The sequence below is a fragment of the Cupressus sempervirens genome, chromosome 6 (assembly GCF_028749045.1).
Source record: "Cupressus sempervirens isolate cs-2001-9-10 chromosome 6, ASM2874904v1, whole genome shotgun sequence".
Classification (NCBI taxonomy): domain Eukaryota; kingdom Viridiplantae; phylum Streptophyta; class Pinopsida; order Cupressales; family Cupressaceae; genus Cupressus; species Cupressus sempervirens.
In genome coordinates this window covers 146,230,947-146,252,740 of record NC_143123.1, presented here as the reverse complement: position 1 = coordinate 146,252,740, position 21,794 = coordinate 146,230,947, and the positions used below count along the sequence as shown (strand labels likewise).

Below are 21,794 nucleotides of genomic sequence, written 5' to 3'. Positions count from 1 at the left end.
CAATAATTTATGTAAGTTGGTATGTTCGATTAGGCTACTTATTTCCCATCTTTTGAAAATAGCCATACCAACTATAACTTTCTAAAAACCATTCGCCATAACAAATAAATTAATTCAATTATTTGGAAAATAATTTCGCCACCTTTTTATAAAAAAGGTATAGGTTATTAAAATATTCGCCAACCAATATCCATATTTCAAAACATAATTCGCCATCAATATTAATAATTTTATTAAAAACAAAAATTATAATCGTCATTATTTTATAAAAATTGATTAAAAAAATTGCCACCAAATATCCATCCATTGACGCAAAATTCGCCAACACTATTAATTTTTTTTTCACCCAAATGACATGTGATTCGCCACAATTTTATAAATTTTGGGAGGGGGGGTTCCTTAAAGTTATCCTTGCACTGCGTCATATAAAGATGAGCCTAGCCAAGTAGACACTTAGAGTTTATGAATAGTTTTAAAAATATCATCAAAAGTATACAAGACTATCAAATTAACCCTTGCAAGCCCTAGTTATTTTTTGAGTTTATTATGTGTACATATGGACTTGGAGACATATTTTCATTTGAGAGCAAGGGGGTCACTATAATGAAAAAATAAATAGATATTTTTTTTCTCACTTTTGCCATCTTTTTCCCACGCTATTCCACAATTTCAATGGTGGAAAGCAATTTGCCTTTGACAGCTGAAATCGACTGCCATGTGAAACGTCCTTGATTTGGAGTTTTCTGTTTATCCCGCTCGAGTTCATAAAAATGATCCATTGGTGAAACAGGCGGGCCCTCTCTGCCCTCCACTAATTTTCAATGCGGATTCCTCAATTCAAACTCTTTTTCTCGCATCCAAAGTTTTTACTCCTGTTTTGTCCAGCTAAGGGCAGGGGAAGAGTACGAAATGAAAAGTACCGATAGAAGTGCAGTGATACAAGTAATCCATTGGTAACTCAATACAAAAAAAGTTCGTGTAGGAACACCACGTTCTTACACAGGATCATGAATAGTAGAGAGATGAATGGTACTACATAGAAATTGAATACACAGGATGGACCCCACTTTCTGCCTTCTATCTCCAAGTATACATTGATTGACTATTAACTTGACATAAAGCTGGCATTTGTCGTCCTTTCTTCTCCGTTGAGTGAGAACCAGCTACCAATAGAGTATGCATTGCGCTTGCAACAACTTGCGAGGCTTTCCATCTCATCTCTCTGGACATTGCCTCTTATAGATCTGAAAGAGAGGAATGACAAAGATAAAAACCCTCATGATTAATCTTCTCTAATGAAGAAAACAACACTTGGATTTTCATTCTCATCTGATTTATTTCTTCCCTAATATAGGATGGCCGAATATATCTCTTCTTTATGCTGCTCTTGCTGCGGCACTAGATCCTCTTCAGCTCCACAACCTCTTCAACAAATAACCATTCCTGAACCTGCCAATGCTGCTATTTCTGATTTTAATATTTTTCTTCACAAGTTCAATGACGAGAGCCAGATTCACAGTCTGATTCAGGTTCGAGAAGAGGTCCTGAAGATCGCAGTAAGTTATCTAACGTGTTCTATATTGTAAGAAATTAATCAGCTTGTATGATAAGGATTTCTGTAACTCTACAGTTTGGAATATGTTATGCCCAGGTAACAACAATCTTAGTCATCTACGAATTTCTTCCCTAATCTATTCTTGTTAGGTTTTAGTGAGTCTAAATGTACTGTTGTCCAATACAGTTGGGAGAGGAGAGTGGTGGAGGATCTAATTCGGCGGGAGCTTCTTATATCGAGGATGGCCAAAGAATCCTGGAGATTCTAGATAACCGCATTGGCAAGCGTTTTGTAATGGTAAAACCATTTTAGAACTATAAATAACATTCCTCTATCATTTACTTCTAGGCAGTTGTAAATTACTGGAAGGTTGTAACCCCAAAAGTTTAAGACAAACTATATTAAATGGATGTTGATTGTTATGCCTAACATTTTATTGGATAATTTCCGTTCAGGAAAATTATAGAAGATAGAAAGAGTTTATATAGAAGCGATCGAAGGTGCTAAGAAAATTCCTTCGGTAGGAATAGCACTTTCTATGTTAGGGTATGTATTGGGGAGATTTAGTGAGATGTCTGATAAGAGGAGTGAGTGCCTTCAAATTTCGAGAAGTATGCTTATTCTTGGCAAGCAAATTCTGCCGTTGAACGAGGAAATACGAGAAGAGAAGCAGAAAGTAAATGAGGGAGTCCAGTGCATTGTTGCAGGAACCACCATTTGCGCTTCCCAACTTAAAAGGGCCAATATTTTCAGGTCAGTTCAAACATTCCATCAACCATTTTCCTTTCATCTTCAGTGAAAAACCGTTTTTTTCCTCACCCTTTTCATTATTGTAGGATTTTCAGGATGTTCTTGTAGTTGATAATCTAAAATGAATAATACGACTTCATCAAATATGAGGCCTCTAAAATTTTCCATCTCTATTGTATCTCCATCTCTAATATGGACCACTGCCACAATTGTAATATCTTGAGTCGTCTTTAATGATAGGATGCATTTTTCTTCATCGCAGTCTTATTTTTTTTTCTATTTAAATTCTAATTATTACGGAAAGAGATCTATAGCTGCCGTGAGGGTTTCGTGATAGATATCTCCAGTCACTTCTTTTAAAAAGTTTCAATTACTTGATAACACACAAACTAATATCTGATAACACATGTACTAATAATTGATCATTTTTTAACTTTCTTGGTTGTTGATTGGTCCATTTGTGCCAAAAGTACTATTGTTTTGTAAGCAGCTATTGGGGGGTGAACTGGCAATTTTCAACCACTTTGCACTCTATGGCCTCTACAAATAGATCGTAAATGCCTATGCTGAAACCTTAGCTTTATACTCTTGAGTCACCTATAGAGGTACATTGAAAAAATATGCATAATTCAACTTACGGTTTAAGACATCTAGGTGCTGGATCTCTTTCCCTAATACTTGTGTACTTTCTTTATAGTAAGTTAACATTTTCCATCCCATTCTTCCATCTTCTCTTTGTTCAAATGGTTTTTCAATTTTAGATTTGATAACTTTCATTTTATGAATCAACTTTTCCTTACAAGATGAAAATTTATGTTGACCATATTTTTCTTCTCACAACTGTAAGTCCTTTTTATTTGGTTTTTATTACAAAATTTCACTTGCATTGCTCCAATACTCACTATAATTCCTACTAATCAAATTCTATTATTTCAGATTCCTTCTATTTTGTCTTATTTCTTCTTTTAACTTGATTATCATGCAAAGTTCATTTTGCATTCACAAACAAAGCCGTACTTGTCCTCTAAATTATTTGTTGCCTTCTAAATTATTAGTTCCTGCCTTCGGCATGAATACTTTTGGAATCGGTCAGTGCTCAAAATTAATTTTTTAAAACTAATGGCATTCAGTGCTCAAATTTTTTTTTTTAAAAACTAATGGCATTCAGTGCTCAAAAGTAATTTTTTAAAACGAATATCTTTAAAAGTTTTTCTGTAGTTTGTTATGTTATTATATTTTTTTAAATTTGAAAAATGCTATTAATCTAAGCTTTTATGGGTTCTTAAGAATAAAGGTGAGGAGAAAAATACTTTTTTTTTTGGAAAAAATTAGAAAGAAATAAAAAATCTATGGCACCTATATCCTTTTGCATTAAATGTGACAACCAGCTCGTCCTTTCCTTTCATCTGGATTGTTCGCTACTTTTCCTTTTACCAATTCTTAGTTCACCGCCATATATCCACTGCGATGTCTTCGTTACTGTAGATCATCACAATTGCAAGTAATTTTATGATTCCAAGCTCCTACTTTGAAGGAGAGTGCACAAACCATGAGTTAAAAGTTGTAAGGTTTTTCTTAAGTTTCTTTGGTTATGTATATTAGTAGGCCTATTATATGAGGTAAGTTTTTTGAATAATAATGATTCTTTCAGGTATTTTTTCTAATGCTAGGATCAAGCTTTGTTCCCGTCTTTTTCGTCAAAGGAAACAATGCGCCTAGTTCATATTATAGGCATACCATGCCAATTCAAGCACCAACGATTAATTTTCCACCGACTCATTTTTGCACTCTCATTTGCCCACCTTTCTTATTTCCTCCTTGGTGTGATGATGCCATTCATATCATATGCAAAATAATAGCTCTAGAAATTGACACAAGTTCCCTTTGAAAGGAAAGACCCGAGATAAAGGAAATCGCAAAGAGAATAGGTTTGATAGGATCTTAACCCAAACAAACAAAAAAAGGCCAGAAATAAATAATGAGCCACAAAGTTCTAATCTCTACCAGCAAGTAGCACAAATAAGGTTAAAATATAATGTGCATTAGAATAATGTACTCTTCCATCTAGCTAAAAAGGATTTCTGCCTTGGCCGAATTATTCGCACCAAAAAAATCTTCAAGGATAGAGCTCTTAGCCTGGGCCTAAATATAGTGGACTGCCAAACATTGAGCCCCTTTGGCACCTTTCAGCAAAAGAACCACGCTATTCTCACCCCGAGGGAATTTATGAGGTATAAACCAGAGAGGCTTGTATAAATTTTTGTCAGAATCAAAATTAAGGCTTAGCTTAAAAGGCAATATTAAGGCCAAATTGATAGAATGCATGCCAAATAACATAAATCCCTCGACTGAAACTACTTCTATTTAATCTATAGCATATTTTTCAATGTGAACCAGAGAGGGATGACGTAACTCCTCTACTTCTTTAAGCCAGCCCGACTCGTGGATAAATTTTTTGAACCAGAGGTAGCTAGGAAGGACATTATAGAAATTTTTCTTTTCTAATTGGATTTTGCTCATCACATTGAGATGACACATAGGCTAATTTCCCCAACTACACTACTGCACGCTCTCCCATGAGAATAGTTATTTTTGGATGTTTGCACCTAGCATGCATGCAGAGTTTGTCCAACAAAAAAATTGCTATCTGTCCTACCACATTCAGGATTATTTACTTTTTTTATTCCCCCACTATTTTTTAAATAGAAAAATTTGATATTTGTTAACTCCAATAAAGACTTTCTTGGATATCGTCTGGCTAACATTTTATTATTACTTTATACTTAATTTCATTCAGACTTTTTTATTAATGTCATGTCTGCATCTTCTGGAAGTCTGTCAGATTTGATTACGACTTATTGCTGCTTGGCATAAGGAGTGGTGAGGATATGCGAACGTCCTGCTCTTACACTAATAAAAATGGTTGCCATTGTATGGTATGGGTTGCTTTTAGTTTTTCAAAGATGGGAATGCGTATTTGTAGAGTCGCACTAGCAAAATAACTTTGTTTCTTCATGTTGGAGAAGAATGAAAAATGAGAACTTGGGCAGTGTGAGGTTTTTTGGCGATGGTTTCGAGTGCAAAACAATTCTATTGTTAATATTAATCTTCAGGTTTCTTACACTCTAAATATTAGATTAGGTTTTCTTTTGTATTAATTTATTTGTTATAGTTTGTTTTTAGTTCCGACAATTTTGTATAACAGTTTGTAACTGTTATTGCTGTCTCTTTTATAAATTTTTTGTATTGTTCTGATTGAGGAGAACATCAAATAATAAATGGTTTCCACTTTCTACATATTTTCATCTTGTTTTTTTAGTCTGGGCCAACAGTCTGAGCATCTTTTAATAGAATAGAGTAACCTTGTTGGCAAATCAATACAAGAGATAGTAAATTGCGTTGTAACTGAGGAATATATAAAACATCATGAATATGGTTAGAGCAATGTTATACTTTAAAGAAATCAAGTTGTATTTTTGGGCTGAAGCAGCAAGAATTGCAGTTTATCTTCGTAATAGGTCTCCATCATCAGCACTTCACTAGGCAATTCCATATGAGGTTTGGTTCGGATATCCTCCTTCTATTAAACATCTTAGAATTTTTGGGTCCACTTGCTATGCTTTAATTCCTAAAGACAAAAGAAATAAGTTGCAACATCATAGTTTTAAATGCATATTTCTTGGATATTCTGAATCCTCTAAAGCCTATAGGTTGTATGATGAAGCTAATAAAAAACTCATCATTACATGTGATGTAGCATTTTGTGAAACTTCTAAAAATGTTGAAGATATTGAATGTCAACATCTAGAAGAACTATCAAAATCTTCTCCTTGGAAAGAAACTTCCTGTGAGATTATAAATTCTGGGGGGACCCAACTTATTTAGCCTCACCTTTAATGGATTCAAATGTTGCATATGTACCTCAAAATCAAGCTGATCCATCTATGAATGAACAAGAAGAAACTCCATCAACCAATGAGCCTGAAATATCTGAACACTACAGCTTCTTTTGTGCAATCAAAATCTTCTTATAAGTGGGAAAAATCACTCCAACAAACTCTAAAAGACTTAAGACCTGATGAAATAGGAAAAAAAGGTACAAGAAGTTCTTACAAAGCGAGGCTAGTAGCTCAATCCAATGTTGTAGATAATATAGAGCCTATTGATGAACTCAATCTTGCTAGTGACTTTGAACCAACTTCCTATATTGAAGCTAAAGAGAGTGAAGTTTGGAGGTAGGCTATGCAGGATGAATATGATGCCTTAATAAAGAATGGCACATGGGAGTTGATTGATCCACCACTTGGTTGTAAACCTATTGGTTGCAAGTGGATTTTTAGAAATAAATATAAAGCAGATGGCACCCTTGAAAAACATATAGCTTGACTTGTTGCAAAAGGATATTCTCAAAAAGAGGGAATAGATTTTGTTGAAACATTTGCACCTACAGAAAAATGGACCACCATCCATGCTTTGTTAAGTCTTGCAGCTCAAAATGGGTGGAAAATTCACCAAATGGACATCAAAACTACATTCTTAAATGGTGATCTCAAAGAAATCGTCTATATGACTCAACCTAAAAGGTATGTCAGCAATGGGAAAGAACATCGGGTATGCAAGCTCAACAAATCTTTATATGGTTTGAAACAAGCTCCTCGGGCTTGGTATGAAAAACTTACTGAGCATCTGTTGAAGTTGGATTTCTAGCATTTTGAGTTTGATGATGCAACACTTTTTGTTAAAAAGGCTGATAACATTTTTATCTATCTTGTTGTTTATGTGGATGACTTATTTATCATCGGTAGTGATGAAAATACTATTCAAGATGTGAAACACAACATTTTGATATGACTGATTTAGGTCATCTTCATTACTATTTAGGTATTGAGATGATTCAAAAACCTTATTCTATTTTTATTACCCAAAAAAAATACATCGATGATCTTTTGCAAAAGTTTGGCATGGCTGATTGCAAACCACTTAGTACTCCCATGGAGCAAAATATCAAACTCACATTAGATGACTCCTCAGTATTGGTTGATGCAACTTTGTATAGGAAACTTGTTGGTAGTTTGATCTATGCCACAACCACTCATCTAGATATTGCTTTTTTTGTTGGAGTTCTTTCAAGGTTTATGCAACAACCCTGCCAAGCTCATTGGTTAGCTGCTAAAAGAATTATTCGGTATTTGAAAGGCACACAACATTATGGGCTGAAATACTCTAGAACAAAAGAGTTTTCTTTGATTGGATATTCAGATTAAGATTATGTAGGTGACTCAACAGATGGTAAATCTACTACTAGTTTTTTAATGCACCTTGGGTCTGGTGCAATTTCCTAGAAATCTAAAAAAAAATTAGTCCTAGCATATATAAAACATCATGAAGCACAAAATCTGGAAGATTAGGCAACTAAAATCGAATAGTTCCTTTTCCAATAGGTTTGAGACTTGATTTATCAGCTAAGTAAATTGGACCACAATCACTTTTATTAAATTCCTGAAAGTAATCATGTCTAAATGTCATGTGTTGTGTGGCTCCAGTATCTAAAATCCAAGTATCATACCATGAGGAAGTAGATGCACATTCTAAAACAGTAAGGACATATTGATCACCATCACTATCACAAGCAAATTGAGCTGTACCTAAAATTTTATCATCTAAAGATTTATCATTATTATAAACTTTGGTTTTATCTTTTTGCTTAAAAGAGTTTCCTTTAAAACTTTCTATCTTTTTCCAAGAGAGTTTGCATTCATGTGCTTCATGACTACCTTTTTTACCACATCTTTTACAATATAAAAATTGTCTATCATTCTGATTATCAATTTTCTTCCATTGAATTCTACCTTTTCCTCTATCATTATGATCACCTCTTGAAGCTATTTTATTTTTAGGATTTTCTTGATAAGCAAGACAAACATTTTCATTTGGATTATCTATTTTCCTTCCAAATGCTTTGTCACGCTCTGCTAACTTTTCAACTAATAGATCAAAAGTAATGGTTTTTAATTGATTGCTTGCCTAAAGAGACTCTAGATATGTGGAATGTGTTGGAAGAAGTGCTTTGATAAAAGATGTGAGATAAATATCAACTTTCCCACATGTAGCATCAACATCTTGTTTTATAGCTCTAATTTCTGAAGCTAGACTCATAACATCACCATTTTTCAATTCAAGATTGAATAGTTTTAACTGCAATTGAATAAACTCTAACTCTAAATGAGAATCAAATAAATTTTTCAATTTATCAAGGGTATCCCAGACAAGTGTGCATCCTTGTATATGTTGATACGCTTCTCCATTAACAGAAGCCCTTATCAAAGCTAAAGCTTTTGAATTTTTATATATCCATATTTCTTTTTCTTTAGCATCAGTTGGCTCTATAGGTTGAGTATTTCCATCACATATTTTGAACCATAAATCATTAAATATGAGTTTATTTTCCACCTTTCTATGCCATTCCATCCAATTATCTTTTCCAGATAATGTTTCCCCAATTAATGAAACAATAGATTGCATTGTGAATACAGAAAGAAACACAATTTGCACAGATTGTAAATGATTGTTGAAATTTTCTTGCCAAAATTTAGCAATGTAATCAAGTTGTAAAAACTTTATCAAAATTAAATCAATTGCACTTGAATCTGCTTTCTTTTATTTTGCTTCTTCAAAAACACTCTAGTCTTCAAAAGCTTTGTGCATAGATTAATTCCAATGCTCTGATACCACTGTTGGCTCAGATTGAAAAACAAGATGAAAATATGTAGAAAGTGGAAACCATTTATTATTTGATGTTCTCCTCAATCAGAACAATACAACAAATTTATAAAAGAGACAACAATAATAGTTACAAACTGTTATACAAAATTGCCGAAACTAAAAACAAACTATAACAAATAAACTAATACAAAAGAAAACCTAATCTAATATTTAGAGTGTAAGAAACTTGAAGATTAATATTAACACCTATTTCTCCAACGAATGCTCATAAATAATGTCCTAGATAAATCACCCCCTCCTCTTTGCATTATAACTGACTTTTTCTTGGCCTGGATGGTTGAAATCACTGCCAAATTTGGCATACCCTAAATCAACATCGAATGTTCTCCCCCATATTCCATGAATGTTGTGGAACCCCTCTAGAAGATCCTTCTCTATAATTTGGCCCACTCTAATTCAGGCCAATACATTGTGCCTGACTAGGCAAAAATTCTTGCATTTGTCTTTTTCTGTGCATCAATGCTTTGTATAACATAGTATGTACCTCTTATTCACAAATCTCAAATTAGTACATACCTCTAACCAGATGCATGAAGCTGAGGATGTCAAGACAAGAATGAATATGGTAGCCAACAAATTTTTCATACATAGGATAATAGGGAGCATGCATTTGATAGGTTTTTTTTTCTATGGATCGATCAATAAATATTTGATTTGGAGATCTTAGGGACACGCAAGATATTATGATATTTACCATATGGAGAAGTATTTTTTCCACAACTATGTTGACCATAGCTTGAAGAGTAAAGTATAGCTAGCTAGGGAGAGAACTCCGTTAAGCACTACAAAAGAAATGTTATAAGCATATCAATTTATAATCTTAACAACACTCCTTTGAAGGATACTCTTATGAGGAAGACAAGAGCTTGTCAGAAAGAGACTAAGGAGCAAGTCCCTTTGAATGGATATCGCTTTCAATTGAAGAAGCACTAGGTGGACACTAGTCAAGTACCTAATTTGCAAATAAGCACATATAGAAGGAAATTTAAAAATTGAGAAAAAAAGCTATATGGGTAAAGCCCATCTCAAAGTCTCCATGATAAGATGTCTCGGGTTATCATTTCATTCAAAATGGATTTGGATTCGTATCTTCTTTGTTTCACAGGTTGAATGACATGGGGACTCATGAAGGTGTTGTGGACGTTCATATAAGATCAGTGGGGTATTCAAGAACAATCTAAGATGATGCATAATGTTTTCTATTATAGATGAGAATGACAATGAAGACTACAGTTACTCGAAGTGAAAAGAGAAGAGGTGGTGTCACAAATCCTAATTAAGAAAGAAAGGTATTAAGTGTTTTTCTAGACATGAAGTCCAATATAGTATGTAGATATCAATCCAAAAACCTGTGCACCTAGATGAAGCTAATGGTATTGTAATTAAGTATTTTGAGCAATGCTCTTTGTGTGAAAATAAAATCACAACTTAAAAATTTTTTCTCGGCAATAGTTATTGCCGAGTGCCAGTTTTGTGCTTGGCACGTGAAGGAGCCGAGTGGCAGGAGGGTGCCAAGTGAGCTCGGCACATGAAGGAGCCAAGTGAACTCGACACTCAAAGGGCAACTTGGCACAAATGGATGCCGAGTGAGCTCGGCAATAAGCAATACCGAGTGATCTTGGTCACCACTGTAGGGTGGAGCTTGGTAGAGGTGGATGTCGAGTGAGCTCGGCAATAACTGCAGAGAGAAGACTTCAAAAAAGACAAGACCAAGTGATAGACTTATAGCGTGAATGTTTCCACCATTAAAACTAGAGAGCCAAAGCTTGAAGCATACAATAATAAACTTCTCAAATGCAATGAATAAGGAACAACAATAGATTCAAGTATGCTTGCTTGCTTGCTATTCAACTTGATTTAAAACTATTACAAAATCTGGGAGCATATTACTTCAACTAGAAAACCCTAAAATAACCCTAAAACTTCAAATGGGTAAAAACTTTAAACCTTAATTTTGCAGCTCTAATGGCTGCATACAATAGTGCCTGGAGCTATCACTGCTTCACAGGATGAATTCAACAAACAATAAACTTACAGAATGACTAGAGAAGAAACATGTGCAACTGCAGGCACGAAACAAACTTCCTTCTGTCTCTGCAATGACTAGATCTACTGATCACCTTCTTTCTTCTTCCTTCTCTGCTCTTCTCTACAACTTCTCTTTGACTCCACACTCTTGTCGAATGAATCAGATCATCCCTTTTGTCTTACTAGCAAAACATTTTCCCTCTCATTTTCAGATTTGAAAAAGCTCACCTACCGAGCTTTAATGTTTCTGACGCGGTCAGGGTGGTAGGTGGGCATTTGGCTCTAGGGGAAAATGACTATATGCATTTAATATTTCAACATTCCCCCTTTGTCCCAAGCCAACCAAACAAGGATCATTGCTGATCCATATCAACTACACCAAGATACTCTCTTAGGTGTACAAAGCTTCCAATGCCCAATGGCTTTGTCAAAATATCTGCTAGTTGCTGCTCAAACTTGTAAAATTCTATTTTGATATCTCCATTCTCCACCAACTCTCTGATGAAATGATATTTGATCTCAATATACTTGCTTCTCCCGTGGAAGACTAGATTCTTGGATAATGCAATTGATGATATGTTGTCACAATAAATTGTGATTCCATCCTCTTGCCTTTCATTCAAATTTGTGAAGATCCTACTTAACCAAATAGCTTGACATGCTGCTATGTATTCAACCGCTGCTATAGATTGAGCAACAATAAGTTTCTTCTTGGATGCCCATGAAATTGCACCTGATCCCATATGAAACATGTATTCGAAAGTGCTCTTCTTATCATCTAAACTTCCAGCATAATCACTATCCATGTAACCAACCAACTTGAATTCATTTGCTGCAATATACAAAATCCCAAATCCCTTGGTACCATTCACATACCTTAGGGTCCTCTTTCCCACTTGCTAATGGGAATCCTTTGGTGTTTCCATAAATCTGGAAATCAAACTTACTACATGTATTATATCTAGCCGAGTTGCAGTCAAATACATCAAACTTCCAACCATGCTCTTGTATAGTGTTGGATTCACACTTTTGCTACAATCTACCTTGCTTAGCTTCAGACCTACTGCTATTGGTGTTTGGGCTACCTTACTATTTTTCATTTTGAATCTCTCCAAGATTTTCCTTGCATATTTTTCTTGAGAGATAAAGATGCCATCATGCATTTGTTTTACTTCTATGCCTAGAAAATACTTCAAGTGACCTAGGTCTGTCATTTCAAATTCATTTCAAATTCATTCTTCGTAGCCTCTTTGAACTCACCAATTAGGAAATTATCATTTCCAGTGAAGATTAAATCATCTACATATAAGACAACAATCAACACATTACCATTTGCTACCTTGATGTAAAGTGTGGGCTCACCATTGCTTTTGCTAAAGCCATTGCTCATCAAATATGAGTTAATCCTGTTGTACCATGCCTATGGAGCTTGCTTAAGCCCATAAAGAGCTCTCTTCAATCTATACACCTTGTGTTCTTCACCTACAACTTCATAATCAGGTGGCTGCTCCACATATACTTCTTCCTTCAATACACCATTTAGGAAGGTGGACTTCACATCCATTTGATATACCTTCCATTTGTGCTGGGCTGCAATTGCTATGATAGCATGCATGATTTCCATTCTTGCAATTGGGGCATATGTCTCATCATAATCTCTACCATATTGCTGTTTGTACCCCTTGACCACTAAACGTGCCTTATGCCTATCTATTTTTCCTTCAACATTGCACTTGGTCTTATAAACCCATTTCACTCCAATTACTTGTTTCTCGGGAGGCAAAGTATTTAACTCCCATGTTTCATTCCTTTCAATGGCATCTATTTCCTCATCCATGGCATTACACCATTTCTCCTCTTTCACAGCTTCCTAAAAATAAATTGGATCACTATGAGAAAATAATGCAAAATTTACACTCTCATCATAATCTTCTTCATACCTTTCATCTTGGTATATCTCCCTTAGACTCTTGGTCTTTCTTGGCAATAGGGAGGCGAGAGTGGGATTTGAATTTTTAGTATTGCTGCTGCTATTGTTTTGCATACTAGCTTGAGGTTGTCTTGAAGTGCTTGGAGTTGTTTCTCGGCATGTTAAGGGCTGCTTGCTTTTTTGCCTTTGTCTACAATCTATGTTTGCTACTCCATCTTCTTGCTGATCACCAATGTCATCTTCTTCCTCTTCAATGGTAGGTACTTTACTTGAAGTGCTTGAGGATTCATCTACCAAGCCATCCCATGATTGATTTTCAAGAAACTCCACATCTCTTGAAATGATGATCTTCTTGTCAATTGGATCATATAGCCTATAGGCCTTTGATTTTGAGCTGTACCCTGTGAAGATGCACTTCATACCTTTGTCATCTAACTTTTGCCTTTGTTCCTTAGGCACATGCACATATGCTACACATCTGAACACTCTCAAGTGCTCAACCGTCCATTTGCCCCTTGACCAAGCCTCAAGAGGTATCTTATCACAAACTAACTTTGTAGGACACAACACCTGTTGATCAAATATACTACTGTTGCTACAACTTCTCCCCAATATTCAGTTGGAAGTCCTTTTGCTTTCATCATGCTTCTTGCCATTTCAACAATGGTTTTGTTCTTTCTCTTAGCCACTCCATTTTGTTGCGGAGTATAACTGGCCATAAGTTCTTTCTTGATGCCATTTTTCCTGCAAAAATTTACAAACATATTAGAGGTATACTCCCCTCCTCTATATGATCTAAGGACCTTAATATAGTGTCCACATTCTTTTTCAGCTAGGGCTTTGAATTCTACAAATTTATCAAATGCTTCATATTTATTCTTCAAAAAATACACCCATGTCCTACGACTGAAATCATCTATGAATGTCATAAAATAAGTACTCCCCCAAATAGAAGTAGTTTGCATAGGGCCTATCAAATTAGAATGCACCAATTCTAATGGTGCTCTAGCCCTTCTAGAATTTTCAGAATTAAATGGAAGCCTATGTTGCTTACCCAATATGCAAGCCTCACACTTGTCATATGAATTTACAATGCTTGGCAAACCATCTACCATTCTTTTCTTGGTCAAAAAATTTAAACCAACAAAGCCAAGATGTCCATACTTGAGATGTCAAAGCTTGGAGGGGTCTTCAATCACGCTCCTAAGAGCTGATTGTTTGGTGTAATGCTATACATACATGCTTGAGAGGTGCATCATTGACTTGAGAAGAGAAACATCTCTCAATTCTCAATGGGAACATCCAGTTTTTTGTCATTTGGACTGCTGCAAGTAATCTATTACTCCCATTCTTCTCATGAATAACACACTTGTTATTTTCCATCAGCACCTTGTATACATTTTGAATGAGTCCAACACTCATTAAGTTGTGCTTCATACTGGGGGAAAAATACACATTTTGTATTTCCTTCTTCTCACCTTGCTTGGTGCAGACCATAATAGATCCTTTTCCCACTATGGAAATAGTTCCATTATTTCCCATTTTAATTTCAGACTTAAAAGTCTTATCAATGAAAGAGAATAAACTTTCATTACCACTCATGTGGTTGCTACAACCGCTGTTTAGGTACCATACCTTAGGGCTTCCTTCTTCACCAATGTTACACATGATGAAGGTTGTGGGATTATTCACATTTTCCATGTTTACATCAGCCACATTTGCATTCTTCTTTGACCGATCACCCTATTTCTTCCAGCATTCACTTGCATAATGTCCATACTTATGACAATAGTAGCATTCAACATTACTCTTATTGGAGTTGTAAATCTTCTTACCTCCTCTAGAGTTGTTTTGAGAGGTGCTTTCTCCCTCTTGGTTGCTTGCTCGTCCTGAGCTTTTTACACCAACTTTCCTTTGACCATTCCTTTGACGACCTCTATTTCTTGAGCCTCTATTGGAGCCATTTCTTCCTCTCCCCTTGCCTCTTGAATTCTCTTGAGCCTTGAAAGACTGCTCTTGGGAAGTAGTTGTTGACCTGTTTATCCACTGCTCATGAGTTTGAAGAGTTCCCATCAACTCATCCATGGTCAATGTGGTGAGGTCTTTAGCCTCCTCTATGGTCATGACAAGATTGTCATATTTCTAAGGTAAACTCCTCAATATCTTCTCGACAATTCTCTACTCATCATATTCTTCTCCATTTGATTTGAGTTGGTTTATCAAAGTGGAGATTCATGAGCTGAACTCTGCAATAGGTTCATTATCCCTCATCTGAAGGTTCTCAAACTCTCTTCTGATCATTTGTAGCTTTACTACTCTGATCTTGTCATTTCCCTTGAAGTTCGTCTCAAGGATATCCCATGCTTCCTTTGCATAATTTGCTGCTGCAATCTTGGGGAAAACTGTCTCTGTCATAGCTACCTCAATCAAACTTAATGCCTTTGCATCTTTTCTCCTTGACTCTTTCAACTGAGTCTTTTGATTATTGGTAAGGGAAACATATTGAGTTGGGTCTATCACATCATTGAACCCATTAATCACAAACTCCCATAAATCATTTGCAACCATTATGGTTTCATCTTCTTTGCCCATGTATCATAATTTTTTCCATTGAAGAATGGTGGCTACTGCCATATCTTTCCTACATCTCCTGCCATATCAAATATCCTAGAAAAATGCCCTAACTCACTGTGGATGTGGGGCCTCAAAGCTTTGATACCATGTGAAAATAAAATCACAACTTAAAATTTTTTTCTTAGCAATAACTATTGTCGAGTGCCAATTTTGTGCTCGACACGTGAAGGAGCCGAGTGGCAGGGGGGTGCCGAGTGAGCTCGGCACATGAAGGAGCCAAGTGAACTCGACACTCAAAGGGCAGCTTGGCACAAATGGATGCTGAGTGAGCTCGACAGTAAGCAATACTGAGTGAGCTTGGTCACCACTGTAAGGTGGAGCTCGGTAGAGGTGGATGCTGAGTGAGCTCGGCAATAATTGTAGGGAGAAGACTTCAAAAAAGACAAGACCAAGTGAAAGACTTATAGTGTGAATGTTTCCACCATTAAAAACAGAGAGCCAAAGCTTGAAGCATACAACAATAAACTTCTCAAATGAAATGAATAAGTAACAACAATAGATTCAAGTATGCTTGCTTGCTTGCTATTCAACTTGATTTAAAACTATTACAAAATTTGGTAGCATTCAGCTTCAACCAGAAAACCCTAAAATAACCCTAAAACTTCAAATGGGTAAAAAATTTAAACTTTAAACTTGTAGCTCTAATGGTTGCATACAATAGTGTCTAGAGCAATCACTGCTTCACAAGACAAATTCAACAAACAATAAAATTACAGAATGACTAGAGAAGAAACACGTGCAACTGCAGACACGAAACAAACTTCCTTCTGTCTTTGCAACGACTGGATCTACTGATCACTTTCTTTCTTCTTCCTTCTCTGCTCTTCTCTATAACTTCTCTCTGACTCCACACTCTTGTTGAATGAATCAAATCATCCCTTTTGTCTTACTAGCAAAACCTTTTCCCTCTCATTTTTAGATTTGAAAAGACTCATATCGAGCTTTAATGTTTTTGACGTGGTCAGGGTGGTAGGTGGGCATTTGGCTCTAGGGGCAAACGACTATATGCATTTAATATTTCAACACTTTGTTGACTAAGAACTCGTTTCAAGCATATGATTCTCAGATCCTTCCCTTCTTCAATAATTAATGTCAATGTTTAATTTGTGTCAAGATAACTTATATATAATTGAGGCCATGTCAAAAATAATGGTTGTATAAATCTCTATTTAAAATTCCACATCATAGCGTAGATTGACAAGCACACCTAGAAGGAAATATGCATTTTGATTCCTTTGTCCCCATGAAAATTTGTAGATACAACAACAAATAAAATACACAAATTACATTTCAAAATGAAGAATAAATGAAGTATAAATGAAAATAACTATTATTGTTTTATAACTTAGAAGATTATCAATTTTAGTACTTACGGGGCAAGCAGATTCATTTGTAGGACCTAAGTTTATAAATTCTAGATATCAAGTTTATTTTTCATGAATGTTCTTGAGGTCATTAGTTCTAGTACTACAATGACATTTTGAATTTTTTTCTTGTACCAATGATATGGTGGTTTCATTTAATTAAGCATCATACAATGATTGATGCAACAAATGATAGCATGTTATTGAATCAAGTTTAACGTAGCATAAATGTTTTATAATAAATTTCTAATTGAAATGTTGGTGTTAATCATGTGTGACAAAAGAAAAAAGTATTAATCCTTAAAAAATTCATTGCTTACAGGGTGCTTTCCATGCACTTGAGTTCTGAGTTCTTCCAAAGTAATTTTATATATATACTAGAGTTTACAAATAATATGAAAATTATGTTCACAGTATTGTCAAAATGCATATTTTATACTCAACATCTTTTAGATTGCATCTATTTCCATGTTGTTTATGAACCATCAATTACATGGACAAGTGATCAAGATTAATATAATCTATTATTATAGAATGAAGTACAAGTCATAAAATAAATAAATATTCTTACTTATAAAGTGAAAATCTTTACAACTTTAAAACTCAACTAATTAATAGATGTGAACTCCTAAATTGTATTGTATGTTGAAATTAGATTCTAAGACATTCAAGTAGTATGTATGCCAACCTTTTGTACATGGCAACATGAAAACTGTACTAACTACAAGGTTGACTCAATTTGAATTTTCATTAACATTACTCTGTAGGTAGGAACTTGACGCTTGCGTCCCTTGTTTAAAACTCTATTGTGAATTCATTACTCCCCAACATTTATTTAATATTTTTGTATAAAACAATGCAATATTATATGTTGTACCAAGTTACACACTCGACTTTAAGGGTTTATGAATCAAAGGTACATAGTCTATTGTTAAAAATAAAAGAACTAAAACGCTCTATAATAATTGATGTAAACATTAATCTATCTCCATTAATATATATATTTTAAAGGAAGTCTCAATCTATGCCCCCTTCTCCAAAACTAAACCAGTATATCCAACATATCTGCTACTAAATACAATTCCGCCTAATTTCTGAACAAACTCTGGATTACCCCTGATACAATGGTGATTTAATTTTACATAATTATTTAAAGAGTTTTATTCGAATTGTTGCATGTGCAATTTAAAAATCCAAAAATTCAATTATGTTTGACTCCAAAGGCTAAGATGTGGTTCGGTAGAATATAGGTAAAACGGATATAAATTTTCATTTATCATTTTAACAGTCGAAGTGTAGGAATATTTTAAAAAGTTGTTGTAAAGTTGTTTTACAATTAATATGGATTTTAGTTAGAACTGACCTGGATAAGTGTAAGCCAAGCTGAAAAAGTGTCTGCTTTTAATAAATACAAGGCTGGCTGAAGTCGCTTCGCTTTTATCCGCAATTGCTTTAGTTCTATTCAATCAAGAAATTTAAGTAAACTTTAAACTTTTTATTCTCTGAAGGTTTCTTACAGCTAAAGTCAGTGCTGATTGTTTAAAAGCTTTTCAATTCAAAATTGACCGCTTGTATACCGATATCCAACTCTCCCATATAATTGAGATGGTGGAAAGAGTGCCAAAGGTAGCTTCAGAGTGGCAGAAAATCTATGCATACGAGACAGCAGGTAAGATATTTTTCAACTTTAATGATTTTTTTCTGTTAAATTTAGTTTTTGCCACAAACTCTGATCGAGTTTTTCCACAAACAGTTGGAATTGAAAGCGCAAAAGAAAGCGTTATTCAGCTTCTTGATTTATATTCGCATAATGCAGTACCCATTGTTGTGGTTGTCTATGGTTTTGGAGGAATTGGTAAGACAACTCTCGCTGATACAGTTTATGCAAACCTCAACCTCCAATCCTATAAACATTGCAGAATTCATCTAGATGAATATTGTACTTGGAATGATCTAAGATCTCTCCAAGAGCAGATTTTAAATGAATTGTTCGGAAAAAACATACGCTTGAGAAACTGCCATGAAGGTCAGGAGAGGTTGTGGTCCATTTTCAAAGAGAATCTTAACCAGCCTCTATTTCTATACATTGACAATGTTTCCCGTAGTACATATCTCGAACAACTTCTTCCTCGTCAATTGGACAGTTGCCTTCCACCAAAGAGTAGAATACTTGTCACTACTCGAAATCTCCAGGAGACAGATATACTTGTGGGCACGGTTATTCAACGCCGACAGCATGCCATGAGTCCACTTCCAGAGGCAGAGGCTAGACAAATTTTGTTAAACAAAGTTTCAGAGTATAATGATGAAATTAATATAAGCAATCTCCTTGAGCTGTGTGGCGGCGTTCCACTTTTATTGGAATTAGCTGGTTCACAACTGGCTATAAGTAGGGGAATTAAGACACAGAGTTTAGTATTAGAGATGCTTAAAGTAGGAGAGGAGGTCAAAGAGAGAGACATAAGTGACCGTATCTTTGGTTCTGTATATAACCAATTTCTAGGACCTGTTCGAGAGGCCTTTTTAGATATCGTTACCCACTTTAATAGTTGGCGCAATGAACTTGTTGTCAGCATAGTCGGAGATGAGGAAATCAGAGACCTAGAAGCTGCCACATTCGTGAAGACATCTGAATATGGCAGGCTGATTATTCATAATATAATTCAAGCAAGAGGGAAGAAGCTGTCAGAAATAGAAGGAAACAGAATCACTAACCCCGAGGGTTTATTGGAATGCTTAGAAGATGAAGAAGTATGTCATATCTTCATTGTTTGTCTTAAATACTTCGAATATACATTTTTCATTCATGATCATAATGATATGCATTGTTCATTTTGTGTAGAAACTTCGAAAATTAAAAGACATTTATTTCAACACAAGTCATGAGCAGCCCGCTATCGAAATTAATCGCTATCATCTGAATTGTCTGAGCAAGTCCTTGAGAGTGCTCTGTTACCAAGGACCGCAAATAGCATTCAGGGAGAAATGCGAGGAACCGTTTGAACAACTGAGGTACCTGTAGGGCCCATTTGCCGTTGCACCAAAAGCCATGACTGTTAGTGAACATGGAACACCGCATAATTAACCACCTGTGGGCAGGGGAGCGCGTCGCATCACCCAACAATCTCCCCCTCGACGCGCATACCAGGTGCTTACACGGGTCGGGAAGGCACCGGGGAGATTTGAACCCATGACCAAGCCAAAACCAGGCTTTGATACCAATTGTAGGGCCCATTTGCCGTTGCACCAAAAGCCATGACTGTTAGTGAACATGGAACACCGCATAATTAACCATCTGTGGACAGAGGAGCGCGTCGCATCACCCAACAGTACCTTGAAATTCCGAGCAACGTTCGTGATTTGCCAATGGAGTTTAAGAAACTTGAGCGTCTTGTTTACTACAATGGCCCATTCACGCAAAGCATGAGGTTATATGAGGTAATATCTGACTTCTTTAGACACCCCTATCGTCTTAATATCTTTCATTGAATTATATAATAGCATCTGATAACCTTTTCATATTTATTGTGCAAATATTTAGTTTCCTCCCAGCCTGCGTTACATGTACATCGTGGATTCTGCTGAGAACAAGACTGAATATTCTACAATTCCACCCCGAGTCACTCCAGATTCTTCTCTTGTAACATTATTCCTATATAGTTTCAAGACTATGCAAAGGCTACCGCATGGAATAGAAAAACTAACAAAGTTACAGAATTTATGTTTAGTGAATTGCCATCAGTTGAGAGAACTTCCTTCCAAATTGGGACAATTGAGCAATCTAAGAAGGTTGATACTAAGTGGTTGCGATGACTTGGAAGAATTGCCTTCAGGATTTGGGCAACTCACCAATTTAAGATGGTTGAGATTAGAAGGCTGCTCTGCATTAACTGGATTACCTTCCACTTTTGGGCATCTAAATTCCCTAAATTATTTGAATTTGGGAAATTGTTCAAGCTTGAAAAAGTTACCTTCGAACTTTGGCCTACTTGCAAATTTGGAGGTGTTGGATTTGAGCTACTGTTTTGAGTTAGAAGAATGGCCATCAAGTTTTGAAGATCTCACTAAGATGAGGAGGATGGTTTTGATAGGGTGCACTTCTAAATTAAAAGAATCCTTGCCCCATAATATTAAGGGAAGTAATTATTTTTTCATTACTATTGTATTCTCTTTGTATGATTATTGAGTTACTTTTGTACATATCAATCATTAATATTTAACTATTTTTACCTCATTCAATATTTCTAAAATCTACATATTTTTTAGCAAATAAATATATTTTTATAAACGATTAATCTCAATTTAATAGGTTAAGACATTTGGTCTTATACAACCATTTTTTTATAGTGCCAATTCTAAAAATTATTTATAAATATAGACATGCACACATTTATTAAATATTACTATGTTCACCTCCTAAAAAAGGTACAATATATTTGTTTATATCTATTTTTTTGATGTTTCATTCAATCTATTCTTACTTCCTAATATTTAATTCTAATTTACTTCCTTCACCTACATAGTATTGGATGGAGATATGTTGGTGGGCTACAAATTTTTGCTAAATTTGGTCGATTTTGGTTTAGGCCTGGTGGAAGATGTTCAATCTCGGTGGTAGTTGTTCACTTAATGGGGTTTTCTCTGAATGCTTCCTCTTCAACTGATGTGGAACTCACCCAATGCGTTTGGTCTTTTGACATGGTTTTTCTTACTGATTCTTTCTTTCATAAGCTTTTGAACTAGAGCATTA

General features: G+C 35.3%; 1 protein-coding gene across 2 annotated transcripts; it reads left to right on the top strand.

Annotated features, from left to right (window-relative positions):
• The first annotated feature begins 1,139 nt into the window (after positions 1-1,139).
• On the top strand, positions 1,140-21,278 carry LOC149551646 (disease resistance protein RPP2B-like). 2 transcript variants are annotated; one of them, XM_089787150.1, is made up of 7 exons: positions 1,140-1,556; positions 1,742-1,852; positions 2,022-2,308; positions 18,553-18,713; positions 18,798-19,795; positions 19,887-20,482; positions 20,586-21,278. In XM_089787150.1, exons 1-6 carry the CDS (start codon positions 1,356-1,358, stop codon positions 20,064-20,066), a joined length of 1,938 nt encoding a protein of 645 aa, XP_089643276.1. In that variant the 5' UTR covers positions 1,140-1,355; the 3' UTR covers positions 20,067-20,482; positions 20,586-21,278. The 2 variants fall into 2 exon arrangements, with proteins under 2 accessions (XP_089643276.1, XP_089643275.1); XM_089787149.1 differs by having other exon boundaries at positions 18,553-19,795.
• The last annotated feature ends 516 nt before the right edge of the window (positions 21,279-21,794 follow it).